At 33.6% G+C, this 20,288-nt stretch overlaps 2 protein-coding genes across 2 annotated transcripts in view; one reads left to right on the top strand and one right to left on the bottom strand.

The window, feature by feature from the left end:
- Positions 1 to 6,773, bottom strand: part of LOC149785806 (tectonic-3-like) — a 68,569-nt gene extending 61,796 nt beyond the window's left edge. Inside the window, exon 1 of the mRNA XM_089979742.1 lies at positions 6,504 to 6,773. Within this exon, the coding sequence (XP_089835868.1) occupies positions 6,504 to 6,765 (262 nt within the window). The 5' untranslated portion in view covers positions 6,766 to 6,773. The remainder of the gene's footprint in view (positions 1 to 6,503) is intronic.
- A 6,881-nt stretch (positions 6,774 to 13,654) lies between these two features.
- Positions 13,655 to 20,288, top strand: part of LOC149785805 (uncharacterized) — a 36,780-nt gene continuing 30,146 nt past the window's right edge. The window contains exons 1-3 of the mRNA XM_089979741.1: positions 13,655 to 14,048; positions 14,293 to 14,430; positions 18,607 to 18,705. Of these exons, the coding sequence (XP_089835867.1) occupies positions 14,317 to 14,430; positions 18,607 to 18,705 (213 nt within the window). The 5' untranslated portion in view covers positions 13,655 to 14,048; positions 14,293 to 14,316. The remainder of the gene's footprint in view (positions 14,049 to 14,292; positions 14,431 to 18,606; positions 18,706 to 20,288) is intronic.

Raw genomic sequence — 20,288 nt, 5'->3', positions numbered from 1 at the left:
TAATAATAACAGCCAGTGATTTGTACAGGACACTACAGTATCAGCTGAGCCCTTTTAAAAGAAATATGCAATATCTTCTAACAATTAGTCAGGAAATGAGCATCTGATGACAATGACACTAATGCCAACAAAAGGGAAAAAACAGCAACAGTAGACCAAAGTTCCATCTGACCTGCATTGTCAGTACCTAAAGCTTGTGTGAATTCATCATGACAGCAATTCAGAACTAAAGCTACTTGTGTTTAGGTACCATCCATTTACCAAGATTGATTTTTTTTTTATAAAGAGCCCGCTTTATATCCTGTCTTTATTCCTTAGGGTCAACTCTTAAGGCGTTCAACAAGATATTTATTTTGAATTTGTTTATTTTGCACATATGATGCTTGGTATATTGTTTCATTCCTTCTTTAGTTATGGTAATTCACAGTACAGTATAATGCCAGGTGTTTACTCTAGTTTCTTTGGTGGGAACAAAGATGCTTTTATACTTACAGAGAAAACTATAGAGCTATCTAAGTCATTACTCTTGGGTTTGAAATTAATTGTTGCCAATTTTATTTTTGTCATTTTGTTTCTTTAAGTGTTGTTGTAAGTTTAAAAGAAATTATAAATTTACATGTTGTTATGCATTTCTATATTGTATCTTTTATGTTTGGTGCATGACTGTAGATTGCATATGAGATATAAATAGGTGTTTGCAAGTTTTAAAAATCAGTCTTAATAATAAACCTGTTGACAAGTTTGGGGTAACTTCTCAATGGATTCTGTTGCAATATGAGGTATTGTGATGTAGGTCACATGGGCAGAACTATGACAGAGATCAAGTAGTTTGTTGTTGTTCTAGGGTTTAATGCCATTTTTCAGCATAAGATAGGCTATACATAGTGGCCAGTATAACTGGTGGAGGAAGAACCCTGGAAAACCCAGGGAAGAACCACCGACCCATGAGAAGCTACTGGCAGGCTTTCCCACATACCCACGCTAGCTGAGCCTTGGACTTAAACCCACGCAGACAGAGGTGAGATGGCAGTGATCTGTAACGGTGAGCGCTTTAGACCACTCAGCCACTCGGGGCCCCGAGATCAAGTAGGAAAATAGTGGAATGTACAGCGGTAGTGTGTATATAAAGAAGTGGACAATTAATTCATCCCTATTTTCATATGTTCTTGTTTTAATATCAATCTGCAGATGCATTTAATGTTGTGTTTAGATATCATTTGGGAGGAACCATTTATTTGGATTATTTATTGGAATTAAGTTTTCATTATCTGTGGACAAAACTTGTTCTGGGGTTACTGTGAATTCATTCAAAGGAGTTTTTTGTAATGCAGGGATCGTCCTGGGCTTCGCCAATGTCGCAAATTGCGATTTTTTTTCCTTATTGGCGACAAAAATATCCCATCTGGCGATTTTTTTGGCGACATACTTTTTGGTTATTTAATTTGTACATACAATCAATGATTTGGACTGGATAAATTAAAAGGCAGAACGAAAGGAAGCCACAAACTTGACTAAGCAATGCATTGGAATCAATCTATTACACAAACGATCCTTTGTTCTTATTGACAACCCCATCTTTACAGTGCATTGTTACATCATAATCTGCTTATGCTGACATCTGGGCTGAGTACTGTATGCTGTGATACAGTCAATCATGCTACCGCACTATACCTACAACTGACCGACTTCTGAAGACGCGAATAGAACAGATACAATTAATTGTATGGCTAATCCTTCTGGTTTTTTTTATACATATACCAATACAATAGTTTTGCTGAACCTTCATAGAAAACTGATAAGCTTTGAAGTACCGACTACTGTGTATAAATACAAAGCAAATGGAAAAAATCTAAATCACAATTACATCTGTCGCCAGTGCGGCATTTTGCTCATTGATCTTTTCCTTTTGCCATCAGTCCTGATTTACGGCTGCAGAGACTTAAACTCCGCAACAAGAAATAGCAAAAAAGAACAGTTTTGCATAATTAATAATAATTATTTATTTCTCAAAATACAGGAGTGAAAGAATCCCTAAATTGGGTGTGAATTTATGCTTATATATATACGGTCCAATATTGCCAGGTGTAGACTCGTGTAAGTTTCATTCGTGGGAATGGAGATCCTATTTTTCTTGTCGAGAAAATTTATACAGCATTCAGTGATCATTCTTGGGATTTAGGAAGCAATTCGCTACAAGCTTTATGAAGCTAGCCATGGGGGTGGGGGGCTGCTGAGAGACTACTGGTGTCACCTGTCAGCACTGAGGACTGTGAACGTGGATTCAGTAAGATGAACCTCATAAAAACTGACATCAGAAATAAGCTCTGCATCTCATCTCTCGAGAATTTAATGAGAATCAGCATGTACAGATGTGAAAAATTAGACTTTGAAACTGCATTCAACAAGTGGGCAGCCCTAAAATCGCGACGGATCTTCATGTAACACTTTGTAACATTTTGTTAATGCTTGTTGTAATTAAAGTATTAACTAATCCATCTTTTGTAATTTTCATTGCCTGTTACATTAATAGACTAAATTAACACTTGGTAAAATGTACACTACTTTTTTTGGTGACACTTTTTGAAAATTGGCGACAAAATATTGAGGTTGGCGATTTTTTTGGCGACAGCTTTTTAAAAGCCAGGACCATCCCTGGTAATGCCAATGTTATATATCAAGACAATCGGTACTCAAGCACATTCAAGGCTACTTGCATGTCAGCACATTCAGGACCTGGAATTCATTTAGAACACTAGATTCTTTTGGACTTGTGTAAATAATTTCAGGATTATTCTGGCTTTAATACATAATACTGTATGTTCCTCTTAAATTTTTGTTTCTTTATGTTACTTAGTATAAGACCATAACAAAGTATGATGTTTAAACTTATTCTATTTACTGAAAAATGTCTTTTAAGTGTGATGTTATAAATGGCTAACAATTCAATATTGATAATATGTATAATAAGCATGTACTTTTCATTTTTATATCTAACCTTCTGACAGTGACTGTATACCAGGGACTCTCAGAAGTTGGCTGGGGACACCTAAATTCCAAGAGTTTAGAGTCCGTTAATCCTCATCCTGAAATTCAGTTGCGAACTCTGACTTCTATTACTTCTTGACTGCAATTTGGCTAAGCAATCAAATTATTCACTAATCAAAACAAATCCAGTATGATTAATTAACAGTGTTTTAAATAACCTGGTGTTTACTCAAACCAGATACATATCATCGGACCATCCATTGATTTCAATCCACCAGGACAATGCAATGTAATTACTGAAAGGCACTTGAATGACATAAGTGTCCATTTCCTTTATAAACTGGATAAACGATTGAAATGAGTCTTTAATTTTTTTGTGTGGATTATACAGAGGATCAATTTCAAGGTGCAAGTTTGAAGTGATGATGTTAATTAAGGAGTGGTTGGTGTTTGCATGTTCACTTTATTATAAGTAATTGTTACAAGAAGTTATCTTTTCTGTTTTAGATAAAATGAGTTTACTCAATTATTTTCACCAAGATGGTCATAAGGGAAATTGAGAGAAGGAAACTTCAAGTAAAAGTAGAGGGAAACAATTTAAGGCTGTCAAACAGTTAGAGGAAACTTTTTCTCCAAAGAGACATAAGCCAAACTCTGTAACAGGAAATAATATCATATATGACACAGCTAAGAGACATAGAAATTTCAGCCACATTGGGGTGATATGTATCCATGGCTTGATTCTTCACTGACTGAAAGATACATGTTTTGCACACATTGCAAACAATATCCCAAACTGGTATAGGCTGGAAATTCAACCAGTGTATTTGTCAATGTAACTGACACATTCAGCATTTAATCAATCACATCTCATGACAGTTTGGGACCTCATAAACATAGATATGTATGACACTAGCTAGCATGTCAAGTCGTAGTTGCTAACGCTCCACTTAGAAAAGCCATTTTAAAATTAAATGAAAATGAAATGCAAAACAAAATAAAATGAGGGCTCTCTTTAGCAGTCTACATCCCAGCCCAATATGGAAAACCATTTTCTGATTTGGAAATGCAGAATGTACTCCAGGAGAAGAGCAGTGGTAAACTTGATGTATTATAACAGACTCAAGGCTGCAGACTATGCTCTGTCAATTGAACAAAGTCTTGAGAGAACAAGTTTAAGAGAGTCTCCATTTCAGTAAAATAATTTCTGTTGTTGCTGATAGAAGTATGGATGATATCAAAGCAAAAGATAGCCACTTCAATGGTTACTATGCTCAGCCCATTGATATCTGCCACATGAAAACAAAGTTGTATATCTAGCCGAGTTTTATAAGTATTTTTTAATACTAAATGTCTGAAATGGAATGATTAAAACAGATAAACATATATTTTAAGTACCAGATATATTATTTGTACTGTTTACAGCAATGTATACATTAAACATGCAAAAAAATGGATAAAGTTAATTTTGGGGAATTTAACTTGTCTTCGAGAATCATGGAAAAACCACATGTTTAAAAAAACATCAGAAAAAAAATCAGAAGGAAATCTTGGAACAAGGCAATCAATCATTACTTCTAAGGCTACCAAGGGCAAGTACATTAAACATTACTCTAAAATCATATTTTAAATACATTTAATGAGTTTTAATAAGAACAAACTTTCATGCTCCATTTGTGTACAACAGAGCTTAAAAGAACATTTTTGAAGTAAATTCAATTATTTATCTGCATGTATAATCTATTCTATTTTGATCAAAATTCTGCAATTTTCTGTGAACAATATGTCCCATTCAAATCTCCTCAAAAGTTATCACCGAATTATGTCTATTAACAACTCTATTCTACTTCCAGTACTTGTCTTGCCAGATAAACAACATAGATATATTGCTTTAAATGTCTAAGACCAAATATTTATCAAATAATGAAGTCAGTGATAATATAATCTTTTCAAAACTACCATAATAGCATTTGGTAAATTACTAATGAATATTATTAGAAAAAAGAAGTACTAGTACTGTCATTAATGTATGCAATTACTAACTTTTTCTTTTAAAATATAGTTACAATTAAATCTAAACATGTAAAATGATTTTAGATGCAACACTGTTTATATCCACTTGACTAACTTATGGTATTGTCAGTTTATTGAAACAGTTTGAATTTAATTTATTGTGAGTGTATAGTTCTTCTTGGAATTAGGTTTTCTTCAGCTATAGACTATTAAACTGTACTAAAAATAATTTGCATTAAAAAGCAAGTTTTATGATAATCCATGGATATTCTACTAATGAGAAGAAAATTATTTATCTTTTATCTTTATCTCAGGTTTTTGGCTACAAGCAGGACACAGTGAGATTTATTCATAAAAATGTTTGGAAGAGTATAATAAGAGGGGATTTGAAGATTGCTGATTTATTACAATAACTTCATAACCATTTTTATAAGATGTTTTGTTCTTTATTGACATTGAAAAGTGAGGTACTTAACCAGATTTTGTGCCATATACATGTTATAACTACCCAAAGTAGTAACCCCCAAAACACATCTCCACAAATGTGCTTAAGTATCTAGGCAAACAGTTGATACACTTTGATATTGAAAGGAGAAAATTATATGTACACGTATGTCTATCTCAGGTTCCTGGCTACAAGCAGGACACAGTGAGATTTATTCCTATAAAATTTTGGAAGAGTATAAAAAGAGAGGATTTAAAGATTGCTGATTGCTTATTTTCAATGAAATTTGAATGTTGTTTACAATTTCATTGCTTTCCTTTGAAATTTTCATTCATGCAAATTGAATTTTCACCCAATGCACCCATGAGTCTACATTTTGGCAGACACCTTTTCTTCATGATTAAACTTTAAAAATTCATGAAAAAGTTAAACATTTTAATATATTTTAAAGTATTTCAGTTATTCTGACTTCTTAAGTCATGATCTTTTCAAAAATGTATGACTTATAAGCATTTTATAACACTGTGAAAATTGCGTTTATCTAGGTAATATAAGATACCTGATAATAAATAGTTTAAGACCTTTCAAAAAATAAATTTCTTAACTTAGTTTTTTCTTTGGGTAAAACTGCATATATCTCACCCAAATCTAGACAAGAGGGTGAAATTTTGGGACAGGTGAAAATAAAGGTGGGACAAGTGAATTTTCTACAACCATTTGTTGTTGTTTGGAAAATGTGTGATCAGCCTGTGTATGATTGTTTATATTCTCTGTCATTACTTATTTTTATGTATTATATAGTATATAACCTAATATTTTCCCTTACCAGAACCAGGCGCCATGCCTGTTATAGCGCGTATGTCGAAATAATCAAGTTGAGGATTGTAATGTCAGCGCATGGGTCTGGTGACTAAACTTCAAGGTCCTGTTCTTGTCGAAAATTGGGTGAACCTTTCATACACTCCTAGCAACCACACATTATATAAATCTCCCAAAGGTACAAATAAGGATGAATCTAATGGTGAGTTATTTGTGTTTTATGCTTTTTTTCTATATTTACCAGTGTTGATAGGGACCCTGGACGGACTCTGCAGCGGCCCCACCGTTGTTGGCGGCAGCGTAGTCGTAGTTGTCGGGGCTTGCGTTGAACTTATAGTAGAGTTGGTTGGCGCTATTGTCGTATTGTTATCCGTTGTTATATTTGGTGCAGGAGCAATTGTTGTTGTCTGAGCGTAACATGGTCGGTTCAGGACGGACATAAAGAAAATTATGCAGAAGATTTGTAAAAGACGAGTTTGCTCGTCTCTGATATGCGCCATCATGTACACAAACTATGAAACCCGGACTGGATTACGTATTGTAGAAGATAATGTCTTCGACGCTGAAAATGTGTCTTGGAACAGTCAAATATGGTATAAATATTGGAAAGAATATATGACGAAGTCCTTGCCACGGACACAAATTTTCGTACCTCATAATTCCGCAAAAGTGATTTTGTCATTTTCAGTAGTATCTGATACGGGACTCAAGAGAAACTTTTTGCATATTTTGTCATGGATTCTGAGATGATAAGGTATTTAGGTTATTTTAATCACGAATATATATATATATATATATATATATATATATATATATATATATATATATATATATATATATATATATATATATATATATGTTACAAAATGAAGAAATTACTATAATAAAATTATACATGTATTTTTCATAACTGATCATGTAGACCGATTATTCTTTACTGATCGACGAATAAGTCTAAACATTATAAAATATTTCAATAAATATATGTGTGTGTGTGTGTGCGATATTATGTCATATGTAAAACTGACAAATATTAAAACTAATAATTATTTCATACATTTGTTATCACTGCCACTTTTTTTACCTTTGGGGGAAGAAAGAAAAACAACCATATGAAAAGAATTTTTCCATGAAATAATGGACAGTGGGTAGAAAAGTTATGTAGGACAACATAATGAGTGTTTGTAACAATGTACGATCGGTTGCACAAACGGTAAAACTGTTGGAAATTTTGTGCTATTTTTACATGGCTTTCAGAGCGAAAATGGTTCAAATTTCATTGTCAATTTATTCTCCACTACATTTCCTTATTCCTTAAACTATACTTATTTTTAAGAAAATTTAAATTTTAAAAGAATAGAAGATGATACAATATAGAAGTTTATCTTTGATGAAATAATCAGTTTTTATGCAACTTCTAGTCCACTGAATCTAACAAATAATTAGAAGGTTTAATTGTGAAAATAAGAAGAATGAGAAATAAATAAATTTCAAAATGTTTTACTAAAGGAAGCTGAAGTAACTTTGTAATTTACTGCAAAATATTTCGGGACCTTTGATTGTAAATTTTTCTGCGAGTTTGTTTCAAATGGTAATTTTTAGCGGGCACATTATCTTGCTTATATAATGAGAAGTAGTCGAAATATTATCTGGCTATTTACATAAACAACTTGTTGTCTAGACCTTTGGGAAAATGTCTACGAAACCATGTTCAAATAAAGTATAAGAGTCATTAACGGCACAGTAATTATATATACAGGGCCGGCGCTACCATATAGGCAAACTAGGCAGCCGCCTAGGGCGCTGATTTCAGGGGGTACATTTTTTTTTTTTTTTATTGTTTATAAATTTTGAAATTTATATTTTCGGGGGGGGGGGGGCGCCAGAATATAACCTTGCCTAGGGTGCCAGATAGTCTGGCCGGGTCTGGCGCCGGCCCTGTATATATATATACAGAGATTTCGGAAATGCAAGGCTCGGCTAGCGTGGGTACGTGGGAAAGCCTGCCAGTAGCTTCTCGTGGGTCGGTGGTTCTTCCCTGGGTTTTCCAGGGTTCTTCCTCCACCAGTTATACTGGCCTCCATGTATAGCCTATCTTGTGCTGAAAAATGGCGTTAAACCCTAGAACAACAACAACAACAAGATCTCGGAAACGCTTAATTACGCGTATTTGGACGCAAATTTTTGATCTGGGACGCAGAAAATCACTGAGGCGTGAGTCCTACGTACGCATGTAATAGGTGTGCGGCAAAATTTGAAGACTTGCCAGTCCTGCTTCACCCACCTGCTTTGTGGGAAAATGTGTTGATCAATTAGCTGTGCTGATATTTACAATCACATAATTCAGTGACTGAAAGACTCATTGATCTACATACATGTTGCCATTATAATAGTACATAAAAAAGAACATGATGCAATAGCTGGGCAGCAATTTCAAAGGCTTTGTCTGGCGCCCGGGTAGGAAAATGTACTGATATTTACAGTTATTGAATTCAGAGTCAGAAAGACCCAGAGATGTACATGTGTTCATTTATAAAAGTACATCAAATAAACAACTTTAGCTTTCGTTATTGTTTTCATTTCCGAATGTATCGGAATAAGTAGTGCACGAGAATCAAGACATGTTGAGACTTAGACAAAATGCCATTCGTAAATTTGGATAAGTATGTTGGGGTTAAACGGCAAACTTAACGAAGATTGTAACGAGATTCAGAAGAGTGCTAAAGCTGCTAGAATTGATAGTTCGGATAGGACACTAGCTACGTGTAAGAAAGTGTGTGATGCCTAGCTTAGTGTTTGGAATAAGTCCTTACTTGGATTCAGGGGCGGATTAAGGCTCACTGGTGCCCTAAGCACTGACAAATCTTGGCGCCCCCCTCCTTTCCACGTACACCTGGGAAGATAACCCTAGGGTGCACCATGATCAAGAAACAGAATATTATGATCAATTTGCACTAGTTTTATAATTTTTTTACAAATCTTCATTCGTTTTTGTTCTTTTCACCCTTTTCTCAACTTTGTGGTGCCCCCTTTGGCCCTGGTGCCCTAAGCACGTGCTTAGTCTGCTTAATGGTTAATACGCCCCTGCTTGGATTGGCAAAATTCAGCTTCACTCTGATGGACGAACACGAGCTATTTAAGTGGTACATTGACTGACCGTTCATTTTTTTTTTTTAATGCCCCTCGCCTTAGGCCGGTTAGTTTTAGTGTTGTAGGGAAATGTATTCATCAATACATCAGTAGTTAGGCCTAGTTGTGATATCAGTTACGTTGACAAACAAACTCTTGCCCATTCACAAGCATATGTTTTGATAGCTGATTGACCATTAACCCTTTTCCGAGTAAGGTAGCAACAATCAATTTCCTGCATGATATCCGTTGATGATAAAACATACAAACATGTGTTTTACGATCAGAATCGGTGATGTGGATATATATTAGCTCCCTCTTGTACATTATTTCGTTATAAAAAATAGTTTGAAACTGTAAGTGAACCAATAGACCTTACGTGAAATAATGGCGGACTTCGTTAAGTCTGGGATGTACCAGTTTATTAGATTGTCGGTTTTCGTAAATCATCGGGCAAACATTTTCAGAAAAATATACAAATCATTGAAAGCAAAGACAATGTATTATTTTATTAAAGAGTTAACTTTAAACTGCAAATTATCTAGGTCAGAAACGTATAGAACAATGCTATGTTGTGAAATTCGCGAGATGCGCTTTAAGGTCTAAGCTATTTTCCGACTTGACACGTATTTGCGAAAAAACGGGGGAAAAAAACAACAAATCAGATACTATTTAACCATTGCCTAAAATGACTACAAGGACGTAGACAAATAAATAAACCATACATTTGCAATCCTGTCAATGGACTGTTATAATGAAGCTATATTAAAGTGAGTGATTACGTTACGAAAACCTCTCCATCTAAACATAGATACACTCATGTCTGTGTTGATTCTGTAAGAAAGAAGGGACTGCAACTTGTGATGGTGGGACTCTTATTCTTACCGAAATGGGAGTCCTGGACTCCTAGTTTTAAAATCCTAGCAAGACCTATGTGTATATATATATATATATATATATATATATATATATATATATATATATATATATAATTTAATTAATTGTTGAAACCTTTAGTGTATTAAGTGTAAACTGTTTTTTTTTTTTGGGGGGGTGTGCATTTCATATGTAATGAAATATATATTTGAGGAACACTTTAGTATGGTTCTTCATGCACATCAAATTCTCCCTCGTTAGAATCAGATGATGATGGTGTCTCATAAAATACGACAAACCTCGAAGAACGTGCAATACGATTCCTTCATAATGTGAAAAAAATAGAAATCCCTAGCACAAAGAATTCAACAGTGAGAAGGAAGTCATTAACAGTGAATCTGACAAAGTATTCACTGAACAGAGTATTGTAAAATCATCGTGGAAACTTGTATCAGAAAACGCTGCTGTCTCTGAGAAATTTGTATTGCCAGTAAAATTAATTTTCCATTTATGACCATATCTTAAAAAGGTGGGGGATTCTAAAGGATGGGAGAGAAGCAGAACTATATCGTCGAGCGATGGAGATAATACGTAACAATGGAGAGACTAGAAGGAATAGTTTGCCCAATTCATAATGCCTCTGCAAGACATACAGTACTCTGTTTATACAATTTTATGTCATCTTGTACATTAACACAATGTACCATAACGCCTTACGTCCAATAGATAACTGATATTATTCACCATGAAGGATCATAAAAGCTGTTTAATTATTATCAAGCGAATGCTACTGGGCAGAATAAAGGTTTATATTATTTTCCTACGCTTTCATGCAAAAGTTTCTTAGGTTTATTGCTTTAATTTGTCCTCCACGATTAAAAAAATATCTACATATGAAACGTGACATTAGTACATAGCGATACACTCTGTGTGTGTGTGTGTGTGTGTGTGTGTGTGTGACATTAGTATGTAATCTCTGTCTCTCTCTCTGAGGGTCTTGGGACAGACGTTTGAGACTGACTAGCGCTCAGACCTGAAACAGAGTACAGGGTTGAGTAGACATCATCAAGAGTATTTGTTTAAGAATGTGACAGGTTTTGTCAGTCCTTGCTCTCAGGACATGGCATGTCCAGGTGCCTCAGCGGAGTCAGTAGCTTCATGCTGTTCTCTGGCATACTTTTTGTGAGACTATCATATAATAATGAAATATAACGTTGGCATCGCCATATATATTTTGATCATCATTTGATTATGTTAATTTTAAAAAGATTCGTTGCATTAAAGAATATGCCATAACTCCAATATTATATCCCATAACACAATTAAAAGATATACGTGATGATAATAAAAGCTACATCATAAATATTGATGCATGTTTTGTAACAGAGTGAATTTTGAAGAAAAATATTACTGCAAGGTAACTGAAGTCAATTTTGTTGCAGTCAGCGTGACAGGAAACAATTAATTTTTATGTATAAGCTAGGCCCGCAATCAAAATCGCTAGCCTGCTATGGATGCTTTGGGGCATAATTAATCTTTTAATTAGAATTCGCTATGATATTGGTCACACAGATATGTTAACTTGGGGTCAAAGTGTTCTCCCGTATAAATTGTCCAAGGGATGGGTGTCTGGATGTCGAGGGACATGGAACTTGAAGGAAAGAGAGATTCGGTCTCATATACAGAGAGCAAGTCTTAGAAGGCCAAAGGGGAAAAATAACTCCATATGTGCAATACGCAATGTGGAGAAGAAGAAAAAAAAAACAACAACAGACAACCTAGCTACAGCTGATGTCTCGAAGAGGCTACTGAGACAGAAAGAGGAGGAAAAGGAATACAGCTACACTTACCTGTCACCAACATTTAATTTGGAAGCATTGGAAGCAACCAGGTTATGAAGGCATGCTGAACAAATGTGTTCAGTCATTCACTCGATTATGTGATGAACTTTGCTTTATCGATATAACAAAATGACTAATTGCGTCTCTTTTAAATTTGTAAAATTGTATTTCTATGAGAAAATGTATCATTCAAATGTTATGTTCTATTTCATTTTATTTATATAACTGATTCAATGGTTATATTTTACATACGGGTGTTCTATTTGATATCTTTGCTCAAATCTCTGTTATTCCATCCATTACTTTTATACTTTATTTAATTGTTTACTCAATCCAGTCGATCATCTCAAAGATAAATAACGATAACCAAACCAAAGCGCCACATAGCAAGTGGACACCCTAACAGTAATAACCTAACGTCATTTCACGCCATGAAATGGTTTTAATAAGAAATTTCAGATGGCTCTTTTGATGTAACAATTCAACTATTACGTTACAGTTTGCGCAACAGTACATTAACGTCATGACGTTGCACTCTGACAAACGTATGCATTCCCACTTAATCTCCTGGATAAAATAACTGACACACTATGGTGCTAAAATTTATATTATTACGGTTGAAAACCATTACGCTATAAAAAAAACAAAACTTAAAAATATCCGAATTCTTTGCCATAATGCCAGTTTTCCTTTGAACCGGCTCACACATCTCCCCCCCCCATATATATATATATATATATATATATATATATATATATATATATATATATATATATCCAGAAATAAAACTTGTGTGAAACTGCACAGCACTTGTAATTTGTGCATTATATCTATTTTTTAATTTAAAATGGTGTACCTTCTTAAAGTAGTTGATAATAACTCATACTGACAATTAATAAATTTTCAAGCCCTGTACTGTTGTGATATTTATGTCATTGATTACACACACGCGCGCACGCTATATATATATATATATATATATATATATATATATATATATATATATATATATATATATATATAATACCATTTATTTGGGTGTATGATTAACCGATGACCGATGTAATTTGGCTATAGAGTAAACACGTTGGCCTTAGTTTAGAAGTGCATTTCTTAAATGATACCTATAGCTCGACTTCGACATTGTCACTACCTGGACTTCATAAATTGTAAAAAGAAACTAGCTGATGTTTGTAATTTTTCTTTATTTTATGCTTACCACACTTTCGACAATTATCGTTATTTATACTTCTTGGACTTTACTGGAATTGGAAAAATAAAGTAATCTGTTACACTTTAACTTTTTCTTTATTTTATGATTCACTTACTGCAAGTTCATTAGTTACTAATGGTTATGAAGTAACATTCATTTTCCGTATTTTAAGAACTTAAAAAAGTATTGTACTTTCGAATACTGTAGAGTTCATGTTCATTTCTCATGTACATGCGATTCGCCGATCAGCTGTCCGTGTTGGCAGCGTGTTCTTTCCCAAATATCCCATATAAAGAAATCGTCACAGTCCAGGAAATTAACTCAGATATGCAAACATCCTTTCGATTGTGCTTGTTTCGAATTCACGCAACTTCACTTTATATTTGTCTCTCTTCCAAAAAATACTCATAACCGAAGTCCTACAATGTAAGGCGTCTAACTCTGATATTTGTTTTGGTGTCGACCTAAGCAATAGAGAAGACATCTTACATTGTTGGTCTATTACAACTGTAGTCCTACAATTTAAGACGTCTACCCTGATATTTATGTTGTTTGGATCGACCCAAACCACATAAATTTCAGGGTCTTACATTGAAGGACTATTATAACTGTAAAGCTGAACCGTTATCGATGTAATATATGTAATCGTCTAGACGACACAGATCAATTTAATCAGCGGCGGTTCTTTGTTTTGTTTCATACTGCAGATTTGGAAGGGCACTTGCCGGTAAAATAAATCGGTTGAATTACTTGGTATTGTTTTATTGGCATCGTATTATTAAACTGAGATTGCGTTCTGTGTTAATTGACCCAACATAAATTGTCGACTGCTCTTTTTATGGAATCGTGTCTTCAAAAAATGTAACACTTAAATTTGAATTTTTCCCTCAGCCATTGCGTATCATCACAGTTTAACAGAATAATATGAACTTATCTTTAAGTAAAGCTACGGTTATCGTCTTTATTTTCAGAAAGTTGGACAGAAATAAATCAACATGCCAGCAACTAACTTGGGATGGCTATTGGATCAAAATCCACCTGTGTTTCAGGTGTATGGAACGAAGAGAAAGAGCTCATGTCTTGGACCACCAGCTTTGGAAATGGAAGAGGTTGCTTGTTTTGACGATCTGAGATTTTCCTTGCTTTATTCAGAACCTGTAATTGTTGAATAATCTGAATTGTATTGATTGGGATAGCTTGTTTAACGTCGTGACGCACGATTTTCACGTTACTTAAAAAAAAATAAAGTAGAATGATAGCAACAGTTGTTGCATATAACCGGTTACCACATGATTGTTTATTTACAAGTGAATCTGGTAAGTCTGCACAACTGGAAAGTCTGCACACTATCTGGCGTAGCAGTGAATCTGACATCTTTTTTTTATAGTTTTTAATGACTGCAGCATTGTCTGCATCAGGGTATTCTTTGAGAAATAGTTGATACTTTTTCTCCTGTAAGAAATATTACTATCTCTGAATATACAAGAACTTAAATCCATTTGAGAATCTAATTTCAGCCTAAATTTAGCATTAAATAAAGGTCGTGAGTTTATTTTTTGTTTACTGCAGATATCAAGGCACATGTTCATTGTTTACACCCAGTTAATATTGATGCCCTATGGTGTATCCAGATAATCCTTAATTTGAACTTTTATTTCTTCAAATTTTGAATTATGTTGAAATGTTGTGAGAAGCATAAAAGAATGTGATCAAACAAAGGTTCTGAATAATCTACCCAACAGATGTTCCTGAATCAACACAGCAAGGTTGAGTTGAGGTATATCGATGTAAAACTGGGTGCTTCTGCAAAATTTAGGAGAGCTCAAGAGAAACAATTAGCATGGTATGGTGTTAAATTGGCCCACCATAGATATGGCATTGCAAGATGGCAAGTGATTGACATGGCCAAGAACATATCTTGATCCTTGAGGAAGAATAAGTCCCCAACAAAACATTGGTTTTGTTGGGTTTTGTCTCACTTTACTTAACTGGCCATGAAACCTAAGAAAAGAGGAAGGAATTAAGAAATCACTAATGTTTGCTTTTCACAACTTAAAGAGATCATGGAAATATGACATGAACAAGCCAGCAAACATTTGGATTGTTGTCATTTGTCTGGATTACAATTCAGAGCATGAACAAAATGAGATTGGTCAGGAAGTAACCCTCATGCTGTTACTGTTAGATAGTCATCAACCACCAGTAATAGCAGCTGTTAGTGCCTACATTACCTTATATAATTTAAAATGGAGACCATTTGAGCAAGGAATTAGCCATGAAGGATTAAAAGGTACAGAGTACAGATCCTATCCAAGAGGATAGTCAGATTCCCAGAACTTTTTGGATTTCATCAAGAATATTTTTTATCCTCATGTCCTAGTTAGACCTTGCCTTCTCTTCTGTGATGGCCACTCTATTCGTGTCACAGTGGATACAGGCAGCCACTGCCTCCTGCCTCCTTATGTCTGTTTAGTCCTTTAATAAGATGCTTGAACTGTAAATGTCACAAATTCATGCACAACAATACTAATATCGTAATTACTTTATTGTCACATATCATTGCTGTTGCATACAACAGCTCAATGACAGCAGCATGTTTGGCTTTAGGAAAATACATTTTTTCTGCTGGATTCAGCTGGAGTATTGTCAGATTTATCAATTAATATACATCCAAATGACAAGCAGCTTGAAAAAAGAAGAAAAGGAAAGACAAAAGAAGAAAGATTCTTTTCCTTGGACAAGTTAAAAGAATTAAATCTACTTAGGTCAACTACTCATCCAAAAAATGATCTCAGAATGATTGTTCCTCAGTATGGAGCAATCATCATAGAAAATTAATTTTTTAAGGAAAAAGTACAAGATGATATTACACCCAAGCCAGCAAAACAACCAGGAAAAAATGCTCCAATTATGTATCAGGAACCTTCTTACATGGACCCTTTATTAATCTATTCCAGGAGTACAGTGAAGACCAGTGAAAACAGCATACAACCCAGATAATATAATAGATGCTTGTTTAATGAAAGTAAAACAGGGCCCATTAAAGGACCAAAGCCAAAGTTAGAAAAAAGAATGGAGCCAATGACGATTTTTTTAAAAAAATGTTGGAAACTGTTGTGCATGGAATCTGGCAATCAAAAGATCTCCAACTCCATTTGGGAATGAAATTTGTGGAATGTATCCAGTTTGCAAGGTGTTGCAAATGGGTTCACATAATTTTTGCCACTGGCTTTCAGGAAGGCTGTGATTATGACTATATGTAGGTCCCCACTGTAAACATGAACAGTTAGAAAAGAAATCAGTATGGTGTAAATAGTGTTCTTGTTGGTTCTTTTCAATAGATATCTCTTACAAGTAGATTTTTAAACATTGGCAAGAACAATACTAAGTGATGGAAACATAATACATTTAATTAAAAAAAAATTCTTAAATTTAAAACAAAAATGATTGAGGAATTAATCTACTTAATTGAGACAATTAAAATTTAATATGCTTTTCATTTGGTGCCTCTACAAGGAGGGAAACATTTGGAGACCACCATAGATCATAGGCTTTCAGTACCCTCTATTTCAGTAATGGGTGTCATTTGATGGAGTTTCACTCTGTTTGGATCCTTATATGTTCACATTCATTTAGAAGGTCAATATTTATGGATCCAGAGAAAGATATATGGCAAAAATCAATGCAAAAGTAAATCAACGTTTTTGGACAATGTGAAGCTTAGGTTGAAAAAAAATTGCATTATCCTAATATTTTTTTATGATAGACTTGACATCCTCTTTGCTTGAACCAGTTTAATACCTGGTCATCATTGTAAAAGTCCATATTGATCAATAATTTTCATCTGGAGTTTTTTTAAATTACATTTAAGGTGCAGAGCTTTCAGAAGTTTGGATTCAATAGACTTTGCTTAAACTATACTAGTAATAAATTTTAGAACAATTAATATTTAATTTAAAATGAGTAAATGCACTTACATGACCATTTTGACAGACACTTGAGTAGTCATCAGAAATGATTATTCAGTCGAATGTGCAGATATAACTAATATTTACACATCTCATCATAACAACGGTAAGTGCTAAGTTTTATTGATAAGATTTTATTTGTATCCATATTTCACCAAAACTGTTTTGTACACAAAGAAGAAAGTTCTATAATTTTATTGAATGGTTGAGCATAAGTACAGTATATTTGATACTGAATGCATGTCAGTGGACTTACTGGACAGCATCATATTTTTCACTTTGGTGCAATATTTATTAACCCTGCAGAGGAATAAATATAAAGTTTTAACTGCAAGTAACAAAAATTAGCAGGAAAAAAAGAATACATGTAATTGTGTGGTAACTGTTCTAATAGGAAACTGGTTGAAACCATTTATGAGATTTTAAAAGTAACAGAAGACATTGGGTCAACTGTACAGTTGTCATGTTAGCAGCAGGTTACAAGAAAATCACTTTAAAGATTTTATATGTGCTACCTTTATCTTTTATTTTACATACATTTAAAGAAATTAAATTATATGATTTACCTTTGAAAAACATGTTTGTTGATGGAATCTTTGATTAGTAAATTTTTATATAAAAGACACCAATCCACTGTTTAGTTTCTTACTAATTTTAGATTCTACAAAATAATTCCATGCACATGTCCACACAGTACATCATGTTGCATTGTCTATTTGTTTCATCATTATACATGTATGTTTTAATAGGAATATAGTGATATATTCAACAAAGACATATTTATATCCTGAATCCTGTCATAAAAGACAACAAATGCGGCATGCCTGTTAAGTTTCTAAACATTTTGATGGAACAGAATTGTTTTGGTTATTGTAAATGGGGTACATGTTGAGAAAGTTTTCAAAACATTGCAGCATCACTGTCAACACATTGTCATCCTTACCATGGAGATCACCTGCCTTATAACGATGTACATACTTTCTAAACTTCAAAAGACTAATCTACATACCCAACTTACATCTGCCTCTTGGGCATTCTTTACCATCTGGGACCTATTTTAGAGGCTCAGACTTCAGTATGGATGTCAGACTTGGAAAGTACATGATTACATTTTACAAAGACAGTTCTGTTCAAATTTTAACTATGTATGTGCTGGTAAAGTAGGAGTACGCCATGTTCTGCCAAACTATAATGATTTTCCACTCTCTGTGTCTCCATTCGAGTCTCGATGATCATAATATCTGAACACACTGCCAAATCGCACAGATGAGTATTAAGTATTTAACCCACATTAATGTGACTTTTTTTCCTTTGCAGGTTCAGTTAGCTGCCAAAAGAAAATGTGCCAGATCAGAACCATTGTTGCAGAATGAAATGAATCAGTATATGGATTTTACAAGTGACAACCAAATTTCTGTACGTAATTCTCTGCCTGAATGCAATTTTATGTGTCAGAAACTACAGGTACTGTCACTTTTTAAATTCAAGATTTTCATTAGTTACATATTTGCCCAAAATAAATGGAAAATGTAATAAAATTGTTTGGATCAAATGACGGATGGAGTAGTATCTCTTTGCTAGTGGGATGCTATTCATAATTACAAATAAATGGCTAATTATAATAACTGTGACCTGACTAGAAACGAGTTGTTTTTGCATTAAGAATAAAGTGAGAGCATGACCCACTTTTCATAAGATCAATGCTTCTTGAAAACTTTTTGAAGACCTTGAAAAATTATTGAAATGTCTTAGAAAAATAAACTTCCCAGGGCTGTTTGAATCATGGAAAATTATTGGCAAAGTGAAAATTACAGAATATTAATTGTAGTCCTTAGATTTTACGTAAGTATAAATCTATTGTAAAACATGAAAAAATTTGCATAGGAAGTGGAAAATTATTTGTTATTATTTTGAAATCTGAGATAGAAAATGATGGGTTTTTATTGTTTACTACAGTAAGCAAGATTTTTGGAGATATTTAAATCAAGTACTTGTTAAGTCATGCTTTAACAAAATGTTAAGTTTTCCTGAAAATGTAAATTTTGAAAGTATGAAATGAGGATCCTAGTGTACTGTCAGATGTTGAAGAGGCCAGAGAAACTCGTTCATAATTTCTAAACTACATGGCTGTTTTATTTCATTATTAACATCACAAATAAAGTTGTCTTTTCTTTGGCACATGATCTGAGAGTGCATTGGTATAATTTATATAATTTATTTTGAAATTTAAGCATTTTTCTCCATTTGTGGTTTTAAAAAACCAAGGTGTAAAATTAATTTTGAATTTGCTAAGAAAATGTTGGCAATGGTTTTATGTGAACCAATTTTCAAACTTTGCATGGTACATGATTAAAATACAGATTTTTGTATTCACAGTACCTTAAAAAACCATATTGCTAATACACTTAAAAACCATATTGCTAATACACTTAAAAAACCATATTGCTAATACACTTAAAAAACCATATTGCTAATACAGTTAATTCAAGGTAATTAATGCAGCAATAAACTACTATCTTGTATCTCAAAGTATAGACTGACTATCAATAAAAGACAACCGTTGAATGAAACATGAGCTGAATGAATAGAAACTGTCAAAAAATGATCAGTTTTTCCTCTTTCTATCCTTTTTATTGAGGTACATAACAATGTCTAACTTTATTTTAGTTCATTCCAGTAATTCAGCCTGTTCAGTTATACATGGATACAAGCAATGTTTTATAAACACGGACTTGTGGCTTTTATAACTCACCTTGACCACATTGCCATTTTATCATGCTATATGGCAAATTATTTGGTAGCAGTGATGAATATAGCTAAATGTTTTAAATATTCAGCAAAACTTTAATGAAATTGCCCATTAAGGATGTTTTAACTTTATTGAAATTGCCCATTAAGGATGTTTTAACTTTATTGAAATTGCCCATTAAGGATGTTTTAACTTTATTGAAATTGCCCATTAAGGATGTTTTAACTTTATTGAAATTGCCCATTATGGA

The sequence above is a fragment of the Sinohyriopsis cumingii genome, chromosome 13 (assembly GCF_028554795.1).
Source record: "Sinohyriopsis cumingii isolate HCF-2022 chromosome 13, ASM2855479v2, whole genome shotgun sequence".
NCBI lineage: Eukaryota > Metazoa > Mollusca > Bivalvia > Unionida > Unionidae > Sinohyriopsis > Sinohyriopsis cumingii.
The sequence above is the reverse complement of the archived record's forward strand: the minus strand, read 5'-3'. Positions and strand labels throughout refer to the sequence as shown.